Source organism: Labrus mixtus, chromosome 16 (assembly GCF_963584025.1).
Source record: "Labrus mixtus chromosome 16, fLabMix1.1, whole genome shotgun sequence".
Classification (NCBI taxonomy): domain Eukaryota; kingdom Metazoa; phylum Chordata; class Actinopteri; order Labriformes; family Labridae; genus Labrus; species Labrus mixtus.
Window position 1 is genome coordinate 11,021,138 of NC_083627.1, and position 23,684 is coordinate 11,044,821.

Here is a 23,684-nt window from a genome sequence, read left to right on the forward strand (position 1 = left end):
GTAATAATATGTCAGTTATGTTTTTTTAATCATGCAGCTAGCTTACCAGCGGACAAAACAAATGAATGCCGCTTTTGTATATCCTGTTTTTTTCCGCCTTTGGAGGCAGGGCAGTTGTTGGGTTGTTGGTTGCATCACACACTGATTCATGCATGGGTCTTTGACAGCTGTTCGCCGCGTGCAGTATTCCTCTTCTCCTATCTCCTATTTCCCCTCAGGACATCTTCATCCACTGTCTTTGTACTGAACTCCCCAGTTTCAGCTCTGAAACAGATTGTCTAAGTAGGATAAAGAATGTATCCAGTTGGTATTTTTTCACTTGGTGCCTGAATGCAGTATGGTTAATTAGAGGTCGTCTCCGGGTTCATTTTAATTACAGGATGTGTGCTCTCATTTTGGTTTGTTGAACCAAAACTTTGAATCCTGGATGTGATACTTGACATAACCTCAGATAAAGCAGACCTTGGCCGGTGTTAATAAATTACAGACCCACAGTGTAGAGTGTGAGGCTTGGACCTCTGGGTGTTTGTCCAGAGTAAGTAAATAATGTACTTCATGACAAACCACAATATGGAGGCCACATTTGTTGCCATCAGGCAAAGATTTTAAACAAGATTTTCCCTGAAAAATATTCTGTAGTTTAAGATGAGCATATAGGTCTTGGAGACAGTGTCACAGCCCCCATCTTCTGGAACAACCTCCCTTCAGACATCCACAATGCCCCATCTTTGGACACATTCAAACAGCTCCTCAAACACCATCTGTTCTCCACAGCCATACAAACTCCCATTGCTCTGCCTCCCCATCAGACTCACATCCTTTGTTACTTGTCTAAGTCTTGATTTTGTTCTTTGTTTGGTCCCTCCACTATGTAAAGCATCCGTGGGTCGCTTGAAAGGCTATATTATGTGTACTTTGAGTGTTAATGTACAAACATGTCTATGCCCAAATAAGGAGGTGTTAAATATCTTGTTCACTTATAGGGTTGACACTTTTAAGCTGAGATGTGAATAAAGTTAAAATCAACCAATATCCATACCTATCCAAGCAAGAACTTGTTCAAAGTGCGTTCTCCATCTCTTGATGCAGGATGGCCATCCAGGTGGACAAGTTTGACTTTGAGAGTTTGCCACAGCCGGACCAGGAGACTGCACGCTTCACAAACCCCAAACAGCTGGAGGAGGAGCGCCAACATGCCCAGGGCTGCCAGATCAATAGCAAGCTGGGCATCTGTTGGAGCATCATATCCTTTCAAATACTACATATATGGTAGAGTTATGCTAGAGGGATCTGCCTGGGCTAATCATTGTGAGCTCAACAGTTAATTGAGAAGGTAAGTATGTATGTTGGCATGATCAATTAGCTAAAATCATGTCCAATCAATTCATTTGGTCAAACAGATTAAGTCAGTATTGCATCTACTGAATGTTTTTGGTTGACATTACTAGAATCTATGATCCTGAACATCTGGATCCAACATCTGGACACCCTTTGGCCATTGGGGAGCTTGTTCGTTTGCACTAACAGATGGGAACGCGTATGGCAGAGTACTTGCGGTTATGGCACTGTGAAGTGATGTCTTACTGTGTGTATGTGTGGGTGTTTAATTGTGCCATGTACTCTGAGCATTATCATACAACATATTCCCATATGTCCCAGTTTGTGGGTAAGCGTTGAGTTCCATCCAAGGTAAATCTTTGACATCATCATTGCCAGCATGCTGCCCTCAGGCGGATGAGTCTTATCATCTATTCCCTTATGGACGTTGTCTTCAGCACTCAGCAGAATGCTTGTTAGGAATCAAAAAATGTATAGCTGTAGGTTTTTTTCATAGGTGCTGTCTATGCTAGTATGTGTGTTCATTGGAGCTGTTAAAGGAGACACGATTGTGTGTCCAGGATAATGTTTCTTAAAACCACAGCAGCCATAAAACTTAATGTACTTTTTTTTTATGTGTATCGTAACAACTGGAATTGAAGTGGAACTGATATACAAGACTCAGCAAGTTTTTGGGGTCTCTCAGAGAAAAAAAGGTAAAACTGTCTTCCTGTGTGACATTTGTAGCTCTTACTGTAGCTCTTATTAATGCCCTCTGTTTTCACCATGTCGAGTTTGCAATCTTGCTAGCTGAGACCTGTTACCACCGTTTTCTTGCATGCATGGTGATGTTAAGAAATTGGTGTAAATGTTTGTGATGTCGGTGGCTGCACTTGCAGTCATGAAGGCACATGTCGGTGACTTACTCAGCACTTCATTCTGGTCTATTTGTCTAATGTTATAGGGACGCAGCCAACTTTCTATTGTTTGCCTATACACAATTTACCTTCCAAATATTTTAAAAAGGTTATCAACCAAATGGTCCGATACACTAAATTGTAAAAATATTTTTATTTGTTTATTTATTTGTAAATTTTATTTCATTCAAAAAAAACAAAAGAAACATAAAATCTCAAATTTCGAATGAAAAGGAGCAGAAAAAAGATTAATCTTATAATATCTGCCCCTCTTTCACAAAACATTAATAAAAAAAAAACAGAACACTTAATTCAAAAACAATTTAAATTAAATTAAATTGGCTGCATGCAAACACAGCCACTGGCAGCCCCATTGTGAGTCCACCTTACCAATTCATTATGCGGAAAGTATATCACAATACATTTTTTTTACAGCATCACAGAGAAAAAAAAAACAACAGTATCTCACTGACATATTTCCACATATTTATTCAACAAACTGGCTTTAATTTTTCTTTTAAATATCATGTTTGATTTTGATTCTTTAGTTTCTCTGTTGAGATTGTTCCATAAACCGATTCCTAAAATAAGTGCTCCTAATAGTCGCACATTTATGCTGGTGTTTCCAGTTTATTCACATGGATGTATGGATGTAAGGCTTATTAAACTACTGGCAGAATGGGAAGTCTTTTTAGATTTGTTGATAAGGCTACTTAACTTTAAGCATATGCAACTTAATTTTCCATTTCAGAAAACAAAAATGCTTATTTCTACAAAATAATATTTAAGTATTTCATGAGGCTGTTGTAATGTTCTCTTAATGAGAAAACAATTGGTGCCCCAACATTTGACTCACATATTAACAAAATCAAGGCACACTACTTTACTAACTTTAAAGCACGGACTATTTGATTGGCAAGAAAAGCCAAAACTAGACAGTTTCCTGCTGTCAAAAATCCCTGTAAAACTCACCAGTTTAATAACATGGTTTTGAAAAGAACTACTAAGGTGTTATGCATACAATGCCATGTATCAACACGTTTCTTGTCATTTGATGGTTAAGGGATTCAAGAACTGCCTGTCAGATTTCTGGTGAGCAGTTAATAATGAATCCAATCTCAGAGCTCCTAAAGTTTCCATTATATTTCTCCTCTTACGAAGGCGTAAACACTCCCATCATTATGTGTATTGTTTTATCCGCAAGCAACTTGGCAGCATGTAGGCAGGGAAGAAGGAAGAAAAAGACAATGCATGAAAATGTATTCCGGTACAGTAGCATGTCGCATAGTGCCTGTTTCATCATTTATCAACTTCAGAATACATGTGTAGGGATGAATTTGTGAGTTTACACAAGCTTTTTTTTTTTTTTTTTAACATCAACAGCTAATGGACATGCTCCTGCACATCCTGTGCCACTGTGACTTTTCTGGGTACAGGGAAAAAAAGGATGCATTTAGAAAATATCCAGGCCTACACATAAAGCTGAGGTTATTTGAAAGCGAGTGGCCACATTCTCTAATAGCCAAAAATGAAAAGAGTGACATTTCAGTCTTCATCTTTTATTAAAATTCTATAATTTTATTCACATCACGAAGCCCATTCTTCAAACACAAGTAGTTTGGATGAAATATCCATACGCAACTCATGATGAGTCACATATTTGGGGCGGAAGTAGCTCAGTCCGCAGGGACTTGGGAAACGGAGGGTAACCGGTTCAAGTCCCGATGCAGACCATAATATGGAAGTTGGTCTGGTATCTGTAGAGGCACTTTACGAGTACAGCTGAGGTGCCCTTGAGCAAGGCACTGAAACCCCAACTGCTCTGGTGAGCTCCCTGTGTAGCAGCCCCACTCTGACATCTCTCCACTAATGCATGTGCACAGGTCCTGTTTGTGTGTGTGTGTGAGTGATTCAGGCCTTTGTGTGTGAGAAGCATGTCTCTAAATAACAGAATGTAAGAAGCCACATCAAAAAATATTAATTCAGCATCAACAGACTAGCTAACATTTCAGTCTGTGAGAGAGATGGTAACTTAGCAGCAGCTTAAGTAACACTGAAGTGAATGAGTTTGCAAAATAAATAAATAAAATGTAAAGCATTCTGGTGCTATACAGTGAGTAAGTAGACAGGAAGTAAAGCTGTATTCATTTATAATCAGTTACAAAGTGCCTTGTTCACAGTGACAAACATAGAAACATGATTGAAAGCAAAATAAATAAGTAGTGACCAAAATGAATAAAAACACAGACAGGGATCAAAAGTTACAAAAAGCATTGTGTATACAGATTTAATCCTCCTGTAGCCGTGTAAAGCTTCAGCAGCTCTGATGGATTTTAAAAGATGATTCCAGGAGGTATAGGGGCTGAAGAGCAAAGGTGCAGACACCTTTTGTTTCGCAATTTGAGCATTGTATGGATAGAAGGTGGAGAATTTATGACGGGAAGAGGAATATAGAACAAGGAGGTCAGAAATATAACTGGGATTGAGGTCATGCAGTGTCTTGTAACTGGATCTTATGGTTTATTCTGACTTTAAAGAAAGCCAATTTAGGGATGCAAGAACAGGGAAGATATGGGACCAATTGCTGGTTCTGGTTAATAGTCTTGCAGCAGCATTTTGAACTCACTGTAAAAGATTTAGAGATGTATGTCTGAGGCATATGTACTAGGAAATATGATAAACTAGACAGGAAAACTTACAGGTAAAACTTACTGGATCTGTTCCAGCTTACAAAATATCTTAAAAAATGTAAGACGTGCAGCGTCGGTTTGTACCGAACTGTATACAGTTTATCTTTGTCTATGTGGTATTTATGATTCTCAAACATAAATGTTAACTAGGAGGTGGCTATATGTTAACGTTAGTGGTAGCTAACGGGTCATCAAATATGTATTTTAGCTCATAATATGGCCTGTTGTGTATCCAGATTTTCAGTATCCATCATGTGTGTACTTACTCATCAATCAGGAAGCTTTGAAAACAGTTCAGATTTGCACAATAACAAGACTTAAACCTGGAACATAACAGTAAGCGTCCATCACAACATTTGGGCTTCACACCCTCAGCGGTGCGAGAAAGTAGCCACAGCCTCTTCCAGAGGGGCGTGGTCAAACACAGCTCATTTGCATTTAAAGCTACAGACGCAGAAACAGTCTGAAATAGAAATAGAGGGACATACATAGGAAATACAGGATCAGAGTGGTCCTTTAGCAAGAAACTTCACAGATATGTTTTGGGGAGCTCTGAGACTTCTTTAAACTGGTTGAAAAGGAGGATAATACATTGTGACCTTCAATACCGATGGGTACCTTACATTGCATCCTTTGCCGTTAGTGTATGAATGTTTGACTGAATGGGTGAATGTGACATGTAGTTTAAGAGCTACACATGAACAATCCATTCCGCATTATAGCATTTGCTTGCATGCATTTATAAAGAGATTGCAGTTTTCAAATGAAGGTGAAAAAGTTGTCAGAGTATAAGGGTCTCTTGTCTGAAGAGAGAAAGACAATTTATTCCTGTAGAAGAAACTTAATTTAAGTTCAGCCTGGAAACAAAGTTTTCAGACTGTGACTTGAATTAAAGGTTGTGATTCAGTGTAATACTTTTTTTCATTTCTACTCCTTGAGCTGTACAGATGTTGAATAAATATATATTTTTTAGGTATATAGTTGGGGTTTTTTGTGCCTTTATTTTTTAGATAGGACAGTGGATAGAGTTAGACATTGGGGAGAGAGAGAGAGAGATTAGACAATGCTGCGGCAAAGGAGCCACAGGTCTGATTCAACCTGGGCCTACCAATTGGAGGACTACAGCCTCCGTACATGGGGCACGGGCACTAACCACTAGGCTACCGGCGCCATGTTGAGAAGATTTGAAGTGGTCTTTGCCACGTTCAACCCTTTCATAGCACTTATGTCAAAATAATAATATAGAATGATATTGTGTGAATGTTATTGTAACTCTTTCTGAAGCTTCCTAATTTCTAGCACAGAATATCCACATTACTTGTGCAGGATATTTTCAGTGGCAACTTGTTTCTCAGGTAAAGATTGATTTCAGTGGACACCAGACCTATTTTCAAATTGTAGCGATCAAATTCCAGGCATCATGCTAAGCTGTCATTTTAATGTATTTGTGTCTTTGCTCAGTTAAACCTTAGGTCCTGTAGTCTCATTGACTGCCTGCTGCTTTTTATGTTTTCCTTGTTATGTGACACACAGGTTGCTTATCTAGTGCACAAGCCAGAACAGAATATGAAGCAATAATTTCTAAACAATAACCAAGAAATGTTTCATATCAAAGCAGGCATGCAGCGATTGGGGGTAGCCATGTCTCAAATTAATGTATGCGCTCAGCTCTGCAACACTCAAAGGCACAATCACAGATACATTTATCCAATCCAACATTTTATTTAGTAATAATGTACATCAGATTTTCACTATTCTGGTCACATAATACTTTTACCTACCAATTTTTTATGTGTCCATTCCACATCTCAGTAAATCAAGGCTGCTGTGATTTAGCTGCTCCCACTGCGGCCCATACCTGAACAAGAGCCAGGAAAATTGATGTATCGATCGATAGAAGGAGTCTTTTAATCATGTGACATTTTGACCTTTGGTCACAGTATAGCTGTACTTACACCCAACTCATAACACAGTTGTAATGTTTGTTCCAGTGTTTATAAAGTGAGACTATTTATTAGGTAGTTTGTCATCAAACCTGTAAGAAAGTGGGTATATCAGGGGTTTTTATGCAAGGCCGTCCCGTCCGTGTAAACATGATGTAAACACGGCCCGACAACAGTAACAGCTGGAAGGACTCACGCTTCTCACTCATTGTAGACAGTCATGACTCAGAGAGACATTTACAAAGAACATACTTGATTTCTGCTGTATTTATGTGTAAAATGTTGCACATTGTGCATTTAAAGGTGAAATTACATAGTACATTAAAAGTTAAAGTGGGGCTCTTCTATGTGCAGTGTGGTTCAGCGTTATAATAAACATGCCCATATCATGTAACATGTTGTTTTAAAGCAGACCTGTACGAGAGAGGATTGCATCTGAAAGTCAGACGCTCAGGCTATCGATACATTTAGATGAAGTCCTGTTGTAGCTTCTAGATGCTTGTGTGACCAAACAGCTCAAATGTAGCCTTAAAATAGAAACTCTACTTGTCCATGCTACAGTCGAACAAAGCCACAACACTGCCGTTGTTTTCCGCAGTTCATACAAATGTGATGCAGGTGCATGTTGGGACACGTCATTCTTTATGAGTCAGACTGTGAGTTTGGAGACCGGCGAGCAGGCACAGTAGAAGCACTTCTCGGCACAGTGTGTTTTGTGTGCCTCTCTCTCTCTCTCTCTCTGTGTGACTGCATGAGCACTGTACTCCCGCTCAAAGGTTAATAGACACAGGTTTAGTGCTCTAGGCCCTGCTTGTCTCACTCATTATTCCAAATGTCAGCTGTGTAAATGATCAGCGGTGTGATTATCATCACATATTATCTGGGTAATTGCTCTCTGACAACCATATTTGTTTTGATGCTGCATTGAAACATCGATAGCATGACTGCGATCAGTTGAATGCTGGCTTCACTTTTGTCACCTTAACATCTAAATAATAATAATACATTTCATTTCAAGGTGCCTTTCGAAACACTCGAGACCTCCTTACCAAGCAGAGATAAAAAAATGAACAACAAAGTAACAATACATTTTTAAAAAATGGCATTAAAAAGACAGTATGTATGAAATCATTGTGAAGACGTTTCATGAGACAGGGTGGATAATGGTCAGACTGAATATGCCAATTTAAGATTGTGTGTTTTGAGATGAGATTTAATAATGGAGAGAGAGTTGATATTATGGATGTGTGGTGGGAGGGAGTTCCAGAGGTGGAGGGCAGAGTGGATGAAGGCTCTGGACCTCGTGGTGGACCAGGTGGGCAGGTGCAGTGAGTTGAATGGAAGAAGAAGACCTGAGAGTGTTGCAGGGTGTGTTGATATGCAGGAATTCAGAGAGGTACAGAGGAGCGAGGTTATGGATGGCCTTAAAGGTGAGGGGCAGAATCTTAAAGTCAATATGATATTTAACTAGGAGCTTATGTTTTTTTTTTTTATATACAAAATGTTTATTTTTTCATTACCAGATCTTTTGTTTAACCATCTCTGCATTTGTCCTCTTTTTTTTAAATCACAATGTACAATGTGATGCATGTTGATCATACTCCTTAAGTTTTTGATACGTATTACTTAAGATTGTTTGACTTGGATGAATCCTTGAAATGCACCAAGACTCTCCATACAGTTTTTCTTAACTGAACCCACCCTTCTCTTCAACGCCGTGGAGAGGCCAGTGTGGAGGGAGTCCTCAACCAGCTGGTCCTGGAGCACCTGCAGCTTGCTCCTTTGCAGTGGGGTGAGTCCCTAGTGTGTGTGTGTGTGTGTGTGTGTGTGTGTGTGTGTGATTATCACGATTTGTGATCACACACTTGATCTCAATCATGGCTGAAAGTATATGAACTACATGACAACAGTTTCAAAGTGCTGTTATTATGAAATGCTTATTTGATACATGCTGGGAACATGACATCATGTTTTTGTGAATTTTTATGTAAGTTAAACGAGAGAGAAAATGATTTAATGATGATCTAAAGTTTGGGCCATCCACCATTATAATTTGCTGCCATTCACAGTTTTCTATGTAGTTCCTTTACCTGTCAGTTAAAGGGGCCCAAGTCATGTTTTTTATTTGCATTCATAATGGACTACAATCTATTTTGGTGAAGTGGAGACAGCAGCTTGGGGAATGTGCGATCAGCTGGGACACACATAATTTGTAGGAGCGCTCTTTGGTCGCACCATCTGTGATCATCCTCTGAAATCACTTTTGATTTTCTGCGGATGTTTGTTTTCTGAGATACCGGGTTTCTCTTTTGGGCCCTGCCAGCATTTTGATTAGTCAGCTGGGGCTGTCCTGCATTTGCAAAGAGAAAGCAATCTGCAAAATGACACGGCAGCAGATTGAGCAGGGAATTGCAAGAATCTATTGAGACAGAAATAAGAGGGGATCAAGGCAAATAACTCACTGGATTCACTGTTCTTCAGATATTTTGGCATCTGACATGCAACTTGCTCCTGCGAAAGTGAAGCTGTTGAGAAGACATCGCGATACACAATCTTTGGGCTGATATTCCGCACTGCTCGTGTACTCTCAGTGCAATGGCAGTGGTTGTTTCAGCGTGTCTTCATTTCTGCAAAAGCATTTCTTGCAAGCCTTGCTGATTATGAGCAAGATAATTTGCCTCAGCCCATTAGGATGCCTTTATCAGGCTCGCGGAGACTATCACAGGCTCCATTACGAGTATAGTTCAAGCATTCCCCCCGCCTCTGAAATCGTTAGTCCAATTGGATGCTTTTAATACCATTGTGTGTCTGTAGCCTCACACTCACACAGATGCTGGAGATGGAAATTACTTGCGCCAGCGCATGGTGGTCTGTTTTGATTTTCTTATTTTTTGTTAAGGTTTCTTTCTTTTCTTAGTCTTTCTCTGCCATTGATGTTTTTTTGTCCAGCACTCAACTTGCAAATGTACCACTCACTAACGTTGCTGGAAAAGGTCTTTTTTTAATTCCATTTTTTTTACAGTGATTAGCTTTGTTACTAACTCAACGACGTACTGACAGGCAGGAAAGACTTAAAACATGATAGACTGGTTTGCTTCTGTTGGTCACACAATGGATCCCACTGTTTGGTAGCCAGTTAGAAACTCCTCATACTTTGTGTAAGAGCACGACTACATTCACAAAAGCTGAAAGGAGTCATCCCCGTTTGCCTGAGCTCAAACAATCGTGCAGCATGAGAAACTTGATGCCTTTTTCGTGATTGTCTTCTGCAGAGCTCTATAAATATTTGATCACAAAGGTTCCTGTAAATGGAGAACACAGACAGTGCCAGGATCTGTTCTATGGTTTTGTGTTTGTTTACAAGCTCATTATAATTATTGAATCGGGGAGCAAACGGAGGTCATTAGTAAACGATTCTACCTCTGGGCAGAAACTCCACCCCACAGTCACATTAGCAGAGCTGCAATAATGTACAATCATATAGGATGAAATTCACTACATAATTACAAATGAATAATGCAAGTACATTTGTAATTAGTGAAACGTCCTTTTTGTTTCTGCTGAATTTCAATTTTGGTCTTCAGAGGAGGGCTGTAATGCATTGAGGGGGCTAGAATTTAAAGCGGATTACGATTATGTTAATGTTGTAAGCTTGGTTGAAAAACAAAAAAATACATCAACAACAAAAGAACCACTGGACATATATTTCACCCTGAACACAAACACAGATCAGAGGACTGTTCTTTTTTTTTACGCTGTCTGGAGAGCATATCTCTTCTAGTGATTTCACCATGAATATGTGGAAAGCTTGAAGATAACTTTTCTGCCTGTGTTTGTTTGATTTCACAGACGCTACAATTCTTCAAAAAGAAGAAGAAAAAAAAAAAAAGAAATTAAAATGAATATCCCCAGCTGTGGCTGCTGTATGTTTCACCGTGTCCTAACAGCATGCTAGCGTTATATGTCACGTCGCATCGCGCATGATCGCATGCTGGCTGTCCACACTACATCGGTTAAATATATGATTCTTTGCTCTGTGGATTTATATATGACTTCTAGAGGTTTGGAATTGACGGCGGACAAACTGAAGTGTGCTGCTTTGTAATTAGACACAGAGGCTCGTCAATAAACAACACTCGGTGAGCTGAAAAAAAGTTTGTCTCCGGTGCTGTTGACACAAGTCAAAGCACAACTTCTCAGTCAGGGATGTGGATACTATTAATCCACCGTTATCTCCCATTTGTACAACAAACTAAAGAGCTCGGTTTAGTGAAGAAAAAAACAGTGTCAGTCCCTTGTAGAGCGACCTCTTTCCTCGTTCCTCGTCCGTCTACACGAGCGACAGAGAAGAAAATAGAAACGGGGCGACGGGGTAAAAACTGTGTCGCTTGCGGGCAGTTTGCACACTCCAATAGAAAACAATCGAATCAGGCTGATTTTGTCACTGATGCTTGCTCGCTTTGCGTGCTGTTATTCTGTTTACAGTGAGTTTTTATCAAACTGGAAAAAACCTTGAGCGATTGTGACTAAGTCTTGTGAAAGTTTGAAATGCGAGTACATATATTATTTAATATATCTGATTACTGCACCTTTCATTGTCACCCAATTTTTACTCCGCCAGTGGAAGTCTATGCAGTAGAATTGTTTTTATTCATTTAAAAGGCTATTACAGTATCTGAACTTTATATTAGCAGGATGGTTCTGGAAGTACATTCACTTAGAGGTACAGTAGAGTTAAAAATCATCATCAAGCAAGAGTCCTGAAAAAGGAAGCCTAACTCTACGACTTTCCTCTTGTTTTGAATGTGGTGTGATTAGAATCTGTGTTTCCAAATAAACTTTATCTTTTTTTATTGCTTTTTAAACCCACTGCCATGACAGGTGGTATCATTGGTTTCTCTGCAGCCTGGCATCATGTAAATACCTCCATTGATTACAGCTCCTCAGTTGTCAATTTGATTAAAGCCAAAGGGTTGCACCTCGTGATTGCAGTCCATGTGTCTACTTAATGGAGTGTTGCTAAATAAACAGTCCGCTGGCCAATGACACAGAGCTCTCAGGAGTTGACACCATCATTGCAGGTTATGATGCCGTGCTAAAGGAGAGGTCTGAGTCGGCCAGGAAGTGCCCTGACATTTGTAAGATGAGATTAAACATGATAACATTTTTAAATGAGCACCTCGGGGGGAATTGAGTTCAAATGGGAATATTACATTTTACTGTAAGTACATTTGGCAGTGATTACAAAAGACAAATAAGGATTTTGGAACATCAAGAATTAAGTACACACCAGCAGTAGAATGAATTAAAACAAATTTAGAACATCTTGAAATCTATTAATTTAGTAAAAGTCAGGGATATTTTGTCAAATTTTCAGCCTCACTGGCAAATTGGAGAATGAATATTTTCTTAGAATTAAGGGGGGGTTTAGTGAGAGCCAATAACAAGCAGTTGTGCTGAACTGTATTAAGTTGAAGCCGTATTTAAGCAACTGTGGACAGGCTTGGATTTCCAGCATTGTCTGCCTGTTGAGTGCTGTAACCAAGCAGTGAGATGGAAAACAGCCAGCCTGAATGCGGACTTTGCACCCATTCCCTCCCCTCCTCCCCCCCCCCCCTCCTACCATCAGCCTGCCACCAGGAGCCCATCTCAATGGAATACAAATTCACCCATGAATGGAAAGACAAATGTTTAGCCTTAGAGAGAGATGGAAAGAGAAGGGTGGGGGCCTTGCTGTAAAAGGCAGAGAGATAATTTAATAAGACAGAGCTTCTGAACTGGCACACTGTCACTTTTTTTTATTTTTATTTTTATTTTTTTTACCCCCTCGTGGTGAACGCACACACCGATGAGCATTTGGAGCAGTCACAGGCACTGGCTTTACAGCGCAGGGGACGTCTCATGGAATAATATGCCTTTAAGCTTTTGTCAGGCGCCCGTTTGCCCTGAGTGCTGCAGGTTTGACAAATGGTGCTGCCAAACAGCTCCGACCCGCCAAACGCTGAAGTCCTGTTTTGGTGATGATGATGAGAGCTGCTTCCCTGGGAGAGAGGGAGGATGGGGATGAATACATGCATGGCACATATGAAGGAGAGGCGTTTTGGCTGCACCTGAACTGGTGATACGCCACATCTGTGAGCATACATCAGCTCGGCTTGCTTCTGCAGTTATCTGCACAGCAGTGATAGGACCTGTAGGGTGACATCAGCTCAGTTTGAGGAGCATACTCGTCAATCCTTTGGTTTGGTGTTAATTTTGACTTAAGAAGCGACTTATTTCACTTAGGAAAGTGAAGTAAAATAAATTGTGTCTTATGTCAAGAGATGCTAAGTTAGTTTCTTAGTGTCTCGACAATATGAAATGCAACAATTGTGACATTTGTCAGAAGTCAGTGGCCTGTGGGCTGAATGATTGTAGCCCAAATCATCAGAAAATCAAGGGGGCATGCCATGACACCAGTCACTCAGTTACAGGAAGTGAAAGGAAGAGGATGATATGTATTTTGGGTTGTTAAAAAAGATATGTCTTGTATTTCTTGGTACAAATATGTTAGTTTTCTAACCTAGATTCCACAAAAAATGTAAAACAGTTGTAGGTTATTTGAAGAAAACTTTTCTCATCTGTATTAAATAAGAAAGGGCGGGCTTAGCCCTGATAGCCCATTTGTACCCGCTGAAACTGGTCAGGAGGTGGCAGGAGTTTTATGTTAGCTGGTTTTGGAACTACAAAACATGAAATTCTGACCACAGAACAAAGAAACATATTTGGCATCTTTACCTAAAACAATTTTTCGCCTGACCAAGACCAGAGACACATTTCTGAAAGGATATTGAAGGCTGCTCGGTGGTGGAGTGGTTAGTGCCGTTGCTTCACAGCGAGGAGGTTCCTGGTTCCCCATTGGACCAGAGCCTCTCTGTGTAGAGCTTGCCTGCGTGGGTTCTTCTTCTGTGTACTCCCACAGTCCAAAGACATGCTCGCTAGGTTAATTGATGACTCTAAATTGCCAGCACAGTGGGTGTGAATGTGAGTTTGGCTGCTTGTCTCTATATTTGTCAGCCCTGTGACTGACTGCATGGTGAACAGTCCAGGGTGTAGTCCGTCTCTTGCCCAATGACCAATGTGGGGGTGTCGGCTCCACGAATCCCCCATGAAAAAAAGGGGTAAAAGGGGTATAGATAATGGATGGATGAAGAATGATCTGCATCGTCAAATCACAAATCCTTTGATATCCTTGTACTAAATATACTGTACAGTTATCACATTGTTTACAAGTTGGTCATAAAAGGGTTTCCGATCCTCCAAAACATACTGAAGGTTTGATCCAAATCAGAAACAAAACTTGCTTCCTGCATGGACGGTTATTGTTTGATATTTTCTAGAAATAACTCATTATCTACTCTTAAAAAAAAGATTTCAAACTTGATCTGGAACCCCCTCCTCATGGGATATGTGTTTTTGAATGATTTGTGTAGGCCTTGGTTCAGTGCTCCCCTGATAGTGGGAAAGTTATCTATAAAACATCAGACTTAATAGCTTGTATATTTCCATTGCCCCGAAGTACACAAACATACACATAATCCCAACCTCAACACCCAACTCTTGGAGGGCATATTTGCTTAAATTTGTGGCAGGTGTTGCCCATTTAACTGACTGATGGGCTCTAGGAGGAGCACTGGGTTGGCAGAGGCTGATTTATCTGCTTATTTTTCAGCTCTGTCGCCCAGGCTCTGTCAGTCAGCCATCCTAAAGGTCTCCTATTGAAGGCGGTAGAAAGCTGGAGCGAGTCGGGAGGACCACACACACCCTTTTGTGAAGCTCACTCTCTATTTGGGGCCACTGTGTGTGATTAATTGAGACTGCGCTGACTAAGATGGCTAAGATGGGTGTGTGGACGGAGACGAAAATACTCAAAAGTGGGATAATGATGAGGTAGCGGAGGGAGTCTTAGAAACATTCTTCTTCTCCGGTTTTCTTCTGAGATGAGCTGAAAGGAATTGTCCATTGTTTGCCAACCAGCTAATTAACCCATTTTGACTGTGAGTCATGATTTCTTGACATTGCACCATGCAGGATTATCAAAACGCAGGCCTTTTTAGCAGACTTATGTTAATGCTCTTTTACCAAATGAGGATAGCGGCTCGCTCTATGATTGCACATCTCGTCTTGCTTACCCTCTCTGGCCCCGTGTGCACATACAGTTAGCACATTTTACAGGCTTGGGAGCGACCGTTTATGGGGCATTTATCATGGCTACAGAACAATCTGGACTGGTGGTGCGTCAGTTTGGGAGAGCTGCGGAAATAGATCAAAACTCCTCCGGCCTGCCGCTGATAGCTCACCACACTCTCTCCTATTCATTTAGAATAAAGCGAGGATGAAAAACAGGAGAGAAACTTGAGTAAAGAGGGATTAATGCAGTTATGGAAAATTCACATTAAATTATGGAAATTCATTTAGGAAGGACTTTTTTTTTCACGCCTATCTATAATTGATACGCAAAGACAGCATTTGACCAGGCAGCAATCCCAAGTGTTGAAAATTGAAGAAAATGTGAAAGCAGTTCCTTGTTTGCCCAGTAGAGGCTGGCTGCAAAGGCCAGGCTATTTTTTTTAATACAGTACATTCTGTTCAAAGGAGGTTTGTTTTAGAACATATTTAGATGTTATTAAGTCTTATAGTTATTCACTTTTGCATAATTAAGGTTGTTATTTAGTTGACTGAAAGGGGGACTGATTTTAGCAGTATGTCAGGAGCCATAAGACCCACCTCAGCTCTACCTCTTTGCCTGTTTCTAGAATGATGGTACAGTAAAACTAGTATTTCCAATATGGGAACTGCCATTGTAGCCCTGCATTGTGTCTCTTTAGAAACCAATGGGTGACATCACTATGTCTACGGCCATGTTCTATACAGTCTATGCACTTGACTTATTATGAAGTACTTCTGTGTGCTGACTCTAAGTGTATTTTATTCTTCCACTTCTAATCATCTTGATCTGTGTGCTGTTTTCTTCCTGGTGTTTTTTTTACTGTTACTTAAGCACCCATCCGGTTACCTTGTTCACTTAAGCACCGACAATGTTTTCTCCATTTTCTTAATGTATTTTTCAGGTTCAGCCTCTTTCTCTGCTGCACAGCTTTCTATCAAATAAAACCACCTCCTTCATTGATTTCTTTAGAGGAAACAAGAGTATCCCCAACGGCTGCCTTTTCATCCCCGAAAGACAGATTACCTGACATTTCTAAATGCAAGCAAGGCTCTCCTCTAGTTTCATTGCAAGACTGTCTTGAGCCTTTGCCACACTAACTCCAGTGCTACTCAAAGAGGGAATATTGTGACAGCTGTTTCAGCTGCTCAAGTACAGAGAAGTGAGCACTGCCGTGTGATTACATGTGGATCTGCACCATCAATCCCCACAGAGGGAAACACAAACAGATCAGAAGAGGATGCGTTCTTGATGTTTTTTAGCTAGGGCAGGGATCTGGCAGAACAGTGGAAGCCTTTTTATGACTTTTTTTTGGTCATAAATCCCAGTTGCATCGAGTATGACGATGAAGTTAGATTTGTAAACGTCTGGATTAGATTACTACTCAAGAGTATATGATACAATACAACAGTCCTCATTCTCTCTGACTGCTTTATTATGTAGTCATTGTTTACCCTGTGCCTGGTTATACTTCATCCCCAAGTTTGTTTTCCCCATTTTAATTCAACTTCATCTTCATACACTTTTAACAACATCAACATCTCAGAAACACGTTTTTTTTATAATTCAGTTAATTTGTTCAATTTGGCTTTGGAAGTGTGATGGAAATGCTGATTGTGGTAACATTTGTCCAAAATCTTTGTTGCCCACGCAAAGACGTAATTTTATTTTTCATACAAAAACTATTTACAGTAAATGGTGCTTCATGGGCTGTGTGATTTAAACAAGATGGTTCGGTGACATCGTAAAGGGAGCTTTTTTAAACACCCTCCACAGACGGAAAAAGGTACTCAGACTGTACAACTCTGATTACCTATCCAGAACGACCCCAGGGGGGGTGCTGACAAAGTTATTTGACACTTCAGAGGACTAGGGTTTTACAGAAATGTTGGTGGCTGATAGTGTAAAGTGTTTTAAGTTATCTTTTGGGCCTTTTTGCCTTTATTATATAAGACAACTGAAGAGAGACATGAGATGTTTGGAGGAGAGAGTGGGAGATGACATGCAGCAAAAGGCCAATGAGGGATTCAAACTCACGGCCTCTGCAAGAGGAATATAGCTACTGTACATGGGATGCACAACATTACCGCTAGGCTATGCGGCACTCCGGACTCCGGGTAGTTTCAAACTGGTTATACTCCTGGTGATACGCTCTCTAATTTATACAATCATTTTAGCAGCTGTAAACATGAGTCGCCTGTGAATGTGCGATTAATCTGGTGACAGAAACACATTTCCAGGCTAAATTTGGTCTATACATAGACGTTTAATAAATGTCTTCATATAGTTGGTGACAAGCTTTCCAGTTTTGAAAGTCAACATTGGCCATTGACATATTTGAAAACTCTTTCAAACCGAAACATGCTTGGTAAGCCTTTCCATTTGCCCTTTTTATTTTGTAAATTTTGATTTTCATTGGCCCTGTCGTCATTTATCTGCATGAATGCGTAACTATTACTTGGTATTATATGGTACATGTTGTTCCATTACAACTATCAACAATCTAATGGAACATGATGTCCAGTATTGGTCAAGATGGTCCTAGAGCTCAAGAAATCAGCAAATCACCAGAGCTGGAAAGGTTTAAATTTTTGGGGGACCATGCTTTTGCATGACCATGTTCAGAATAACACATCCAATAGAAAATGATGTGTTTCCCTCTGGTCCGAAACAGTAGACCCAATGACAATGCCATTCATAGAACTGTTTTGATTACAAACTGGCCTTGCCTTGCAAACTGTTAAGTAGGCAACAGTGACATTACATTTAAGTCCCAACTTAGCCAGTTGTTGTTGAATACAGCAGCTTCACAGTCATTGCACGAAAGGCATTGAATAAAAGTAGGATTATTTTTTATTGTTATACATTAATCTTTATCAGCAGTCAGGACACAAGGACACCTTTGCCTAACCTTGGTGAGAGGGTTGTCATGTTGAACCTTGGATTTGCCACTTTCTGCGGGAGCCAGTCCACAAGCATTAGCTTGCATGAGCTTCTACAGAGCAAGCCAATCTTTTTGACGCTGGTGAGAGATGACACAGGCCCTCAGAGGGAGAAGTCACTCCATAACACTCATCTGTCTCTATTGATCGTCCTCAATGATGCACTGGTTCCACAGACTCATAATCAGATATTTTCCCACATGAGTAGAGCAGCTCCTGGTCTTTTCTTAGACTGCTTCTTATGCCATCAAATCTGTTTTTGCGTCCCAAAATGAAAAAGTTCTGACTGTCCCCTCGTGAGGCCATTCATCGTGTTGAATACATGACACATAGCTGATTAGTTTTTAAATGCTGGGTGGAAAGAGGTTACTCAAATAATACAACCAAATCCCTGTAAGAATATCCAGAAATCTCAAAAATGTCTTTGTTTTTACCAAGAGTGCTGCTGTTACAAATCAGAAGGATCAAAGTTGCTGAAGATTGTCCGATAAGGAAGTTGACATCCATATTGAATATTGTGCTTGCTCCTGATCAGATATTCTCACATGAAATCTTTGCATTATTACTGAGATGTGCTTTGTCTCTCATTGCTGAGGGCTCCTTTAGTCCCATCGCTGCCTGTCTGTACTCTCTCTGACATTCAATCCATCTTTTTCCATGAGCCTGTTAAGGCAATGCATCAGTTCATCCATCACGTGTGACTGTGGTCCATCAGATGTTGGCCAGCAAGAGATTCACAGGAACAGCAGCGCCCTGACAGCTTTGTGACAAACCTGCGGGTAACTGACACTTATTCAGCATTCAATAGACTGATCCTGGTCCCACAAGTGACAGGTTTCTGGCCCAAACGCCTACAGAAAACACTGAGGGGATACTGTTACCCTGTCATTCCTCTTGTGCCCTGGAATTGGAGCTGGAGCAGTGTGCGCACAATCCTAACTGTAAAAACAATGTGTGACTGGGTGACAGCATATTCGAGGACATCATTGCTGCTTCCTAGTGTGCCTAAAAAGCACAGGAGATGTATTTTAGGAAACACTTGACGAGAATACACTGCCACATTCTCACATTATCTTTTTCGCTCGTTTTCCTTTCTCTTCATTTTTCCCTCTCTATCTCTCTTTTTTTGCTCATGCACACCCACGCATGTAATTTGAGCTTAAAACTGCCATCATGGCCTCTCATGATGGTGCTTGTTATGACTGGGGTCAGATAGAGTATGCTCGCCATGGAACGGCATTGCAGCACAAGAGATCAATTGAAATGGAGCTGGTAGACGTCCTAATTAATCAATCTGAACGATTATCATGAATGTTGTCTCTCCTCATAACGCTGACTGCCGTCATTAGCTATTGGCCCTAATTGTCAGTCATTTGCAGCTTTCATAGCTGTCAGCAAGGGCGCAACGCAGGGTTGCATAGAATATTAATAAAGTCTAAATGTCCCAGTAGGAAGCACACAAATTGATGCACTCAAAATCTAAACAACTTAACGTTTTGATTCTAATTGAACTGAACCCATTTAACATTTACTAACTAGGACAGAATATTCCGACTGCCACATATTATAAGATGATCAAATTATAGGCATTTAATAAAATTGTAGTAGGAGACTGTTAGTTTGTCACAAGCTTTTGCTTTTAAACATATTTAGTGGTAATACACATTTAGCAAAACACTTGGGAAATAAAGGCCAGAGTGTCAGAGTGTTATTCAAATAGAAGGGAGAATGTTAATGTTGAGGAAAAATGAGCAAAAATTTTCAGTGTGATTGGTGTTTATTTTCAGGATATAGTCAGAAATTTTAACACTTTTGTCATCAGCATTGTTGTAAACAAGCATCCTGCTTCAATGTTGTGCCTATAAACGTAATATTTTAAAAGGCTCATAGTAACAGTTTGTATTTACCTGTGATAGAGTACAGGCTAAACAATGTCACTCACTTTATTGTCTTTCAGCCCTGGAACTCAGAAACCAAAACGTGAGTTTGTAAAATTGCGACAGCTGGTTAAATATTGCCTCGAAGTTATGTTGATTTGGAGAATCATTGGTCAGGGGCAGCACAGGAAACATGGTGTCCTCTCTGTGACAGAAGATTACCAAGGGACAATTTGTACACTGAAAGTTTGAGCTAACATCCAACCTATTTTGAATTGTTTGCCACTTTGGGGCAGTGCATCAATGTGTGTATGCAACACTAACATACTAGTCCTATTTCACCTCAGCTATTTTCTTTAAACTGATGGAACTTTGAAACTGGTTTGCTTTGTAATCAATGAGCATTGGTGGGTGTAGTAGCATTTTTGCCACCGGTTCATTTCTTCTGCTGGTAACTTAACACTGTTGGCGCACACAGCTTTTTAAACAGTTTATTGTTTTTTCGTGCCAGTGGCATGTTCTTACATACCATGAAACTGCTATTCCTAATACAGTACCCAGGTGATTATTATTCTCCAACTGATAATCAAAGACGAGGACACCATCTGTCGATAGCACCTAACCCGACTCTAAATTTAGATTTCTGTCAACAGCTTGAAGCAAACCAAAGATTTTGTTTCCACTTCACAAGAAAACATCTCTTCTTGTCTCAATGGTTTGGAACACATAACTCAAAACAGCAGCTACTTATCCATCGCATGAATATGACAGAACACTGACTGCTAGGTGTAATTAAAATGAAGTCTCCTGAACCTCCTGCTGAACTTGGAGAAATAATTGGTCTGTAGGCCTGGATGAATCGATCGGCAGGTCTCATACATGCCGTTTGCTGAGGTCACACATGGAAAAATTCTAACCCAATAATGTAGGCCCAGTTTAAAAGAATGGTGCTTCATATTGACATGTTGGTGCAGAAACTTCTTTTAGATTATCCATCCATGTACAAAAATGGATACGGAGTAAGCAGCAGGAGAAATTTTGGGTTAGGTGTCATGTCCAAATCAGAAATGTGGAGTCAATATTTGCCCCCTTCATAGATACAAAAAAAAAAGTTTTTGCAGTGATGCAGTATTTATACTAAGGATGTGGGCATGACAATTACAATGTTTAAACCGTTGTGCAGATAGAGTGCAGTCATGATGACAGATTACAATTCAAAAACACAGGCACTGTCCAATGATCTTGCATTTTTTGTCTTTTAATAAGGCTTCAAGTGAAATGACATCTGCCAGTTTCAAGCCATTTTGGAGAAAGTTGCGTGCAGAAGGGACAGCAAAACTAAACGTTCTTTTCCAGAGCTCAGTGTGGACACGAGGAACAGACAGTTAAAAAAATGTCAACGGAAAGCAAGGCATCTGGTTCTTTGGAGGTACAAACATTAATAAGAAGGAACTAAACCAAGAAGAGCTTTATAAATAAGACTCAGTGTATATCAGTGTATATACCTGGGCACCTTCAGATTGTGTATACAGGTCAGAGGGTCAACCAGTAACAAATCTCAACGCACAGTGATACACGGTGTCCATTGATTGTACACATTTGGCCGAGGCACCCATATGCAGTACATCTCCATAATCCTACAAAGGAATAAAGGTTGATGACACAAGAAGTTTCCTTGCTCTGAGGGAAAAGCAGGATTTATTTCTATAATAAAATCCTAACTTCACCTTGAGTTTAAAGACCAACTTGGCAATATGTGCTTTAAAAGACAGCTCACAGTCAATAAGAAAACCCAACTACTTGTACCTTTTGACAAGCTCGATTTGATTTCCTTGGGAAGTTAAAATCAATGGGACATTAGCTGGTACTTCACATATATGAGAAAACAACAACTTCAGTGCTTAGAACCAATTTTAGGTCCTTCAGACGAGACTGGACAACATTGAATGCTGACTACAGAAACTCAAAAGCTTGTGAAACAGATATGGAACAACAATAGATGATGATGTCATCACACAAAACATGATACATGGCATTCAACACATTTTCCCACAGATTGATATAAATGGAAAATAAATATAGGTCCTAAAATCGAACCTTGGGGCACCCCCTTTGAGATCTCTGAAAAGGAAGAGGTGGATCCTGCTATTTGCCCGCATTGCGTTCTGGTTGACAGATAGTTGCCAAACCAGGATGCTGCTTGATTTGATACGCCAATATGATGGAGTATCTTGATCAATAATCTGTGATCTACTAGTTATAATACAAATAGCATGAATTTTGGTCATAAAGCATCATGAAATGAATGCCTCACAAAGAGATGCAGTGACTTTTGCATTGTTGTCCAAAGTTTGAGCACAAGACAATATGTCACAACTCTTGTTAGTGACCTTTTTAGGATAATCTAAATACACAAACACAGACACACACATAACTTGTTCTCGGTGGCGAGTCACTTTATGTCCTCCTTTTATCAAACAGGGGCTGGCCTTTTGTTCTCCTCCTTTGTCTGGACGTGCCATTGTTCTGCCCACCTGGTATTTAAAGACAATCATGGTGCGGCTAGCACAGTAATTAGCACCGAGGATCCTACATGCTGGTCTATTTTCACTGCTGGTTTTGTCTGCAAACATAATACCACAGTGTTTTTCTCGAATGCAGCGATCACAAGAGGAAGCAACAGCTACTTGTAACAGGTGGCTCTTCTTTTAAATCTTGTGAGTATGAGACAGCAGGGAAGGGCTTCTGTTGTTCTGCTGACTCACACTAACATTTTTACTGTTTTTTTGTATTTTTATTTCAGGCAAAGTTTATACCAACCCTGCCAGTATAAGTGCTAAATTCTCAGGACAATTTGGTTGTTTTCCTTATATAGAAATAAAAAGTAACAAAGTAACTCACACCTAAAGTTCTTAAAAATCTGAGTTCTTAAATATATGCCTCAGCTGTGTCATGTTCTTTGGAGCGACCACAGCTGACATGGATTGGGAGAATTTTTTTAATAATCCAGAGTCCGTTAACATTTTAGATTTATTTGGATTCTTGGCATTAAGTACACTATACGTCTTCTGTGAATCCATTTGACCAATGAGACTACCACTTACTCCAATTTCTACATTAGAGTATCACAAGCCTTGCTGTAATAGTTTTGAGAACAAACGACTGGAATCGTTTTTCTCTCTGGTGTGTGTGATCATTAAATCTAAATTAAGGAGTATGTATTTAAATTTAGTATATAGTATATTTCTTTTATTAAAACTGCAACTTTGCATTGTTACAGTATAGGAGAGATATGATGTTTCATACAATGCAGTCAAGATGTTATAGGCAGCTTCCTTTAATAAAATACCATTTGCATGCTGCAGCCCCATCCATTTATCCGTTTCTGTCTCCCCACGGGGGTCGGTGTTGTACTAAATAGCGGCGTATGCTCATAAAGGTTAAGCGGTGAGTCAGAACCAGTGATGACAGGTTGACCAATGAGTCCAGGCCAGGCTGCCACAAAGCTCTGTGCAGCAGATGAAACAACTTTAGACACACACATACGTACACATACATGAACACACACATGGTGGTGTTCTTGCAGCTCACTGGACATTATTGTGCACTGTTTCTGTAAACGATCAATCTTTCCTGTTTACTCCTTCTCTGTTACATAGACTTTGAGGAATTAATGATGTGCTTACTTCTCTGTTATTTAGCTGTTTATTTTATTGTGTTTTTCACCTTCTAATGTGGTTCTCATTGGTGTATATACTGGACATTTTGAATTTAAGTCTGTTAGTCTACAGA

At 40.0% G+C, this 23,684-nt stretch overlaps 1 protein-coding gene across 2 annotated transcripts in view; it reads left to right on the forward strand.

Annotated features, from left to right (window-relative positions):
* trappc9 (trafficking protein particle complex subunit 9) overlaps nt 1-23,684 on the forward strand; it is a 211,196-nt gene that overhangs the window by 138,683 nt on the left and 48,829 nt on the right. For both annotated transcript variants that reach the window (XM_061059316.1, XM_061059317.1), the window contains 2 exons: nt 1,090-1,242; nt 8,568-8,659. In XM_061059316.1, coding sequence (XP_060915299.1) covers nt 1,090-1,242; nt 8,568-8,659 — 245 coding nt within the window. The remainder of the gene's footprint in view (nt 1-1,089; nt 1,243-8,567; nt 8,660-23,684) is intronic.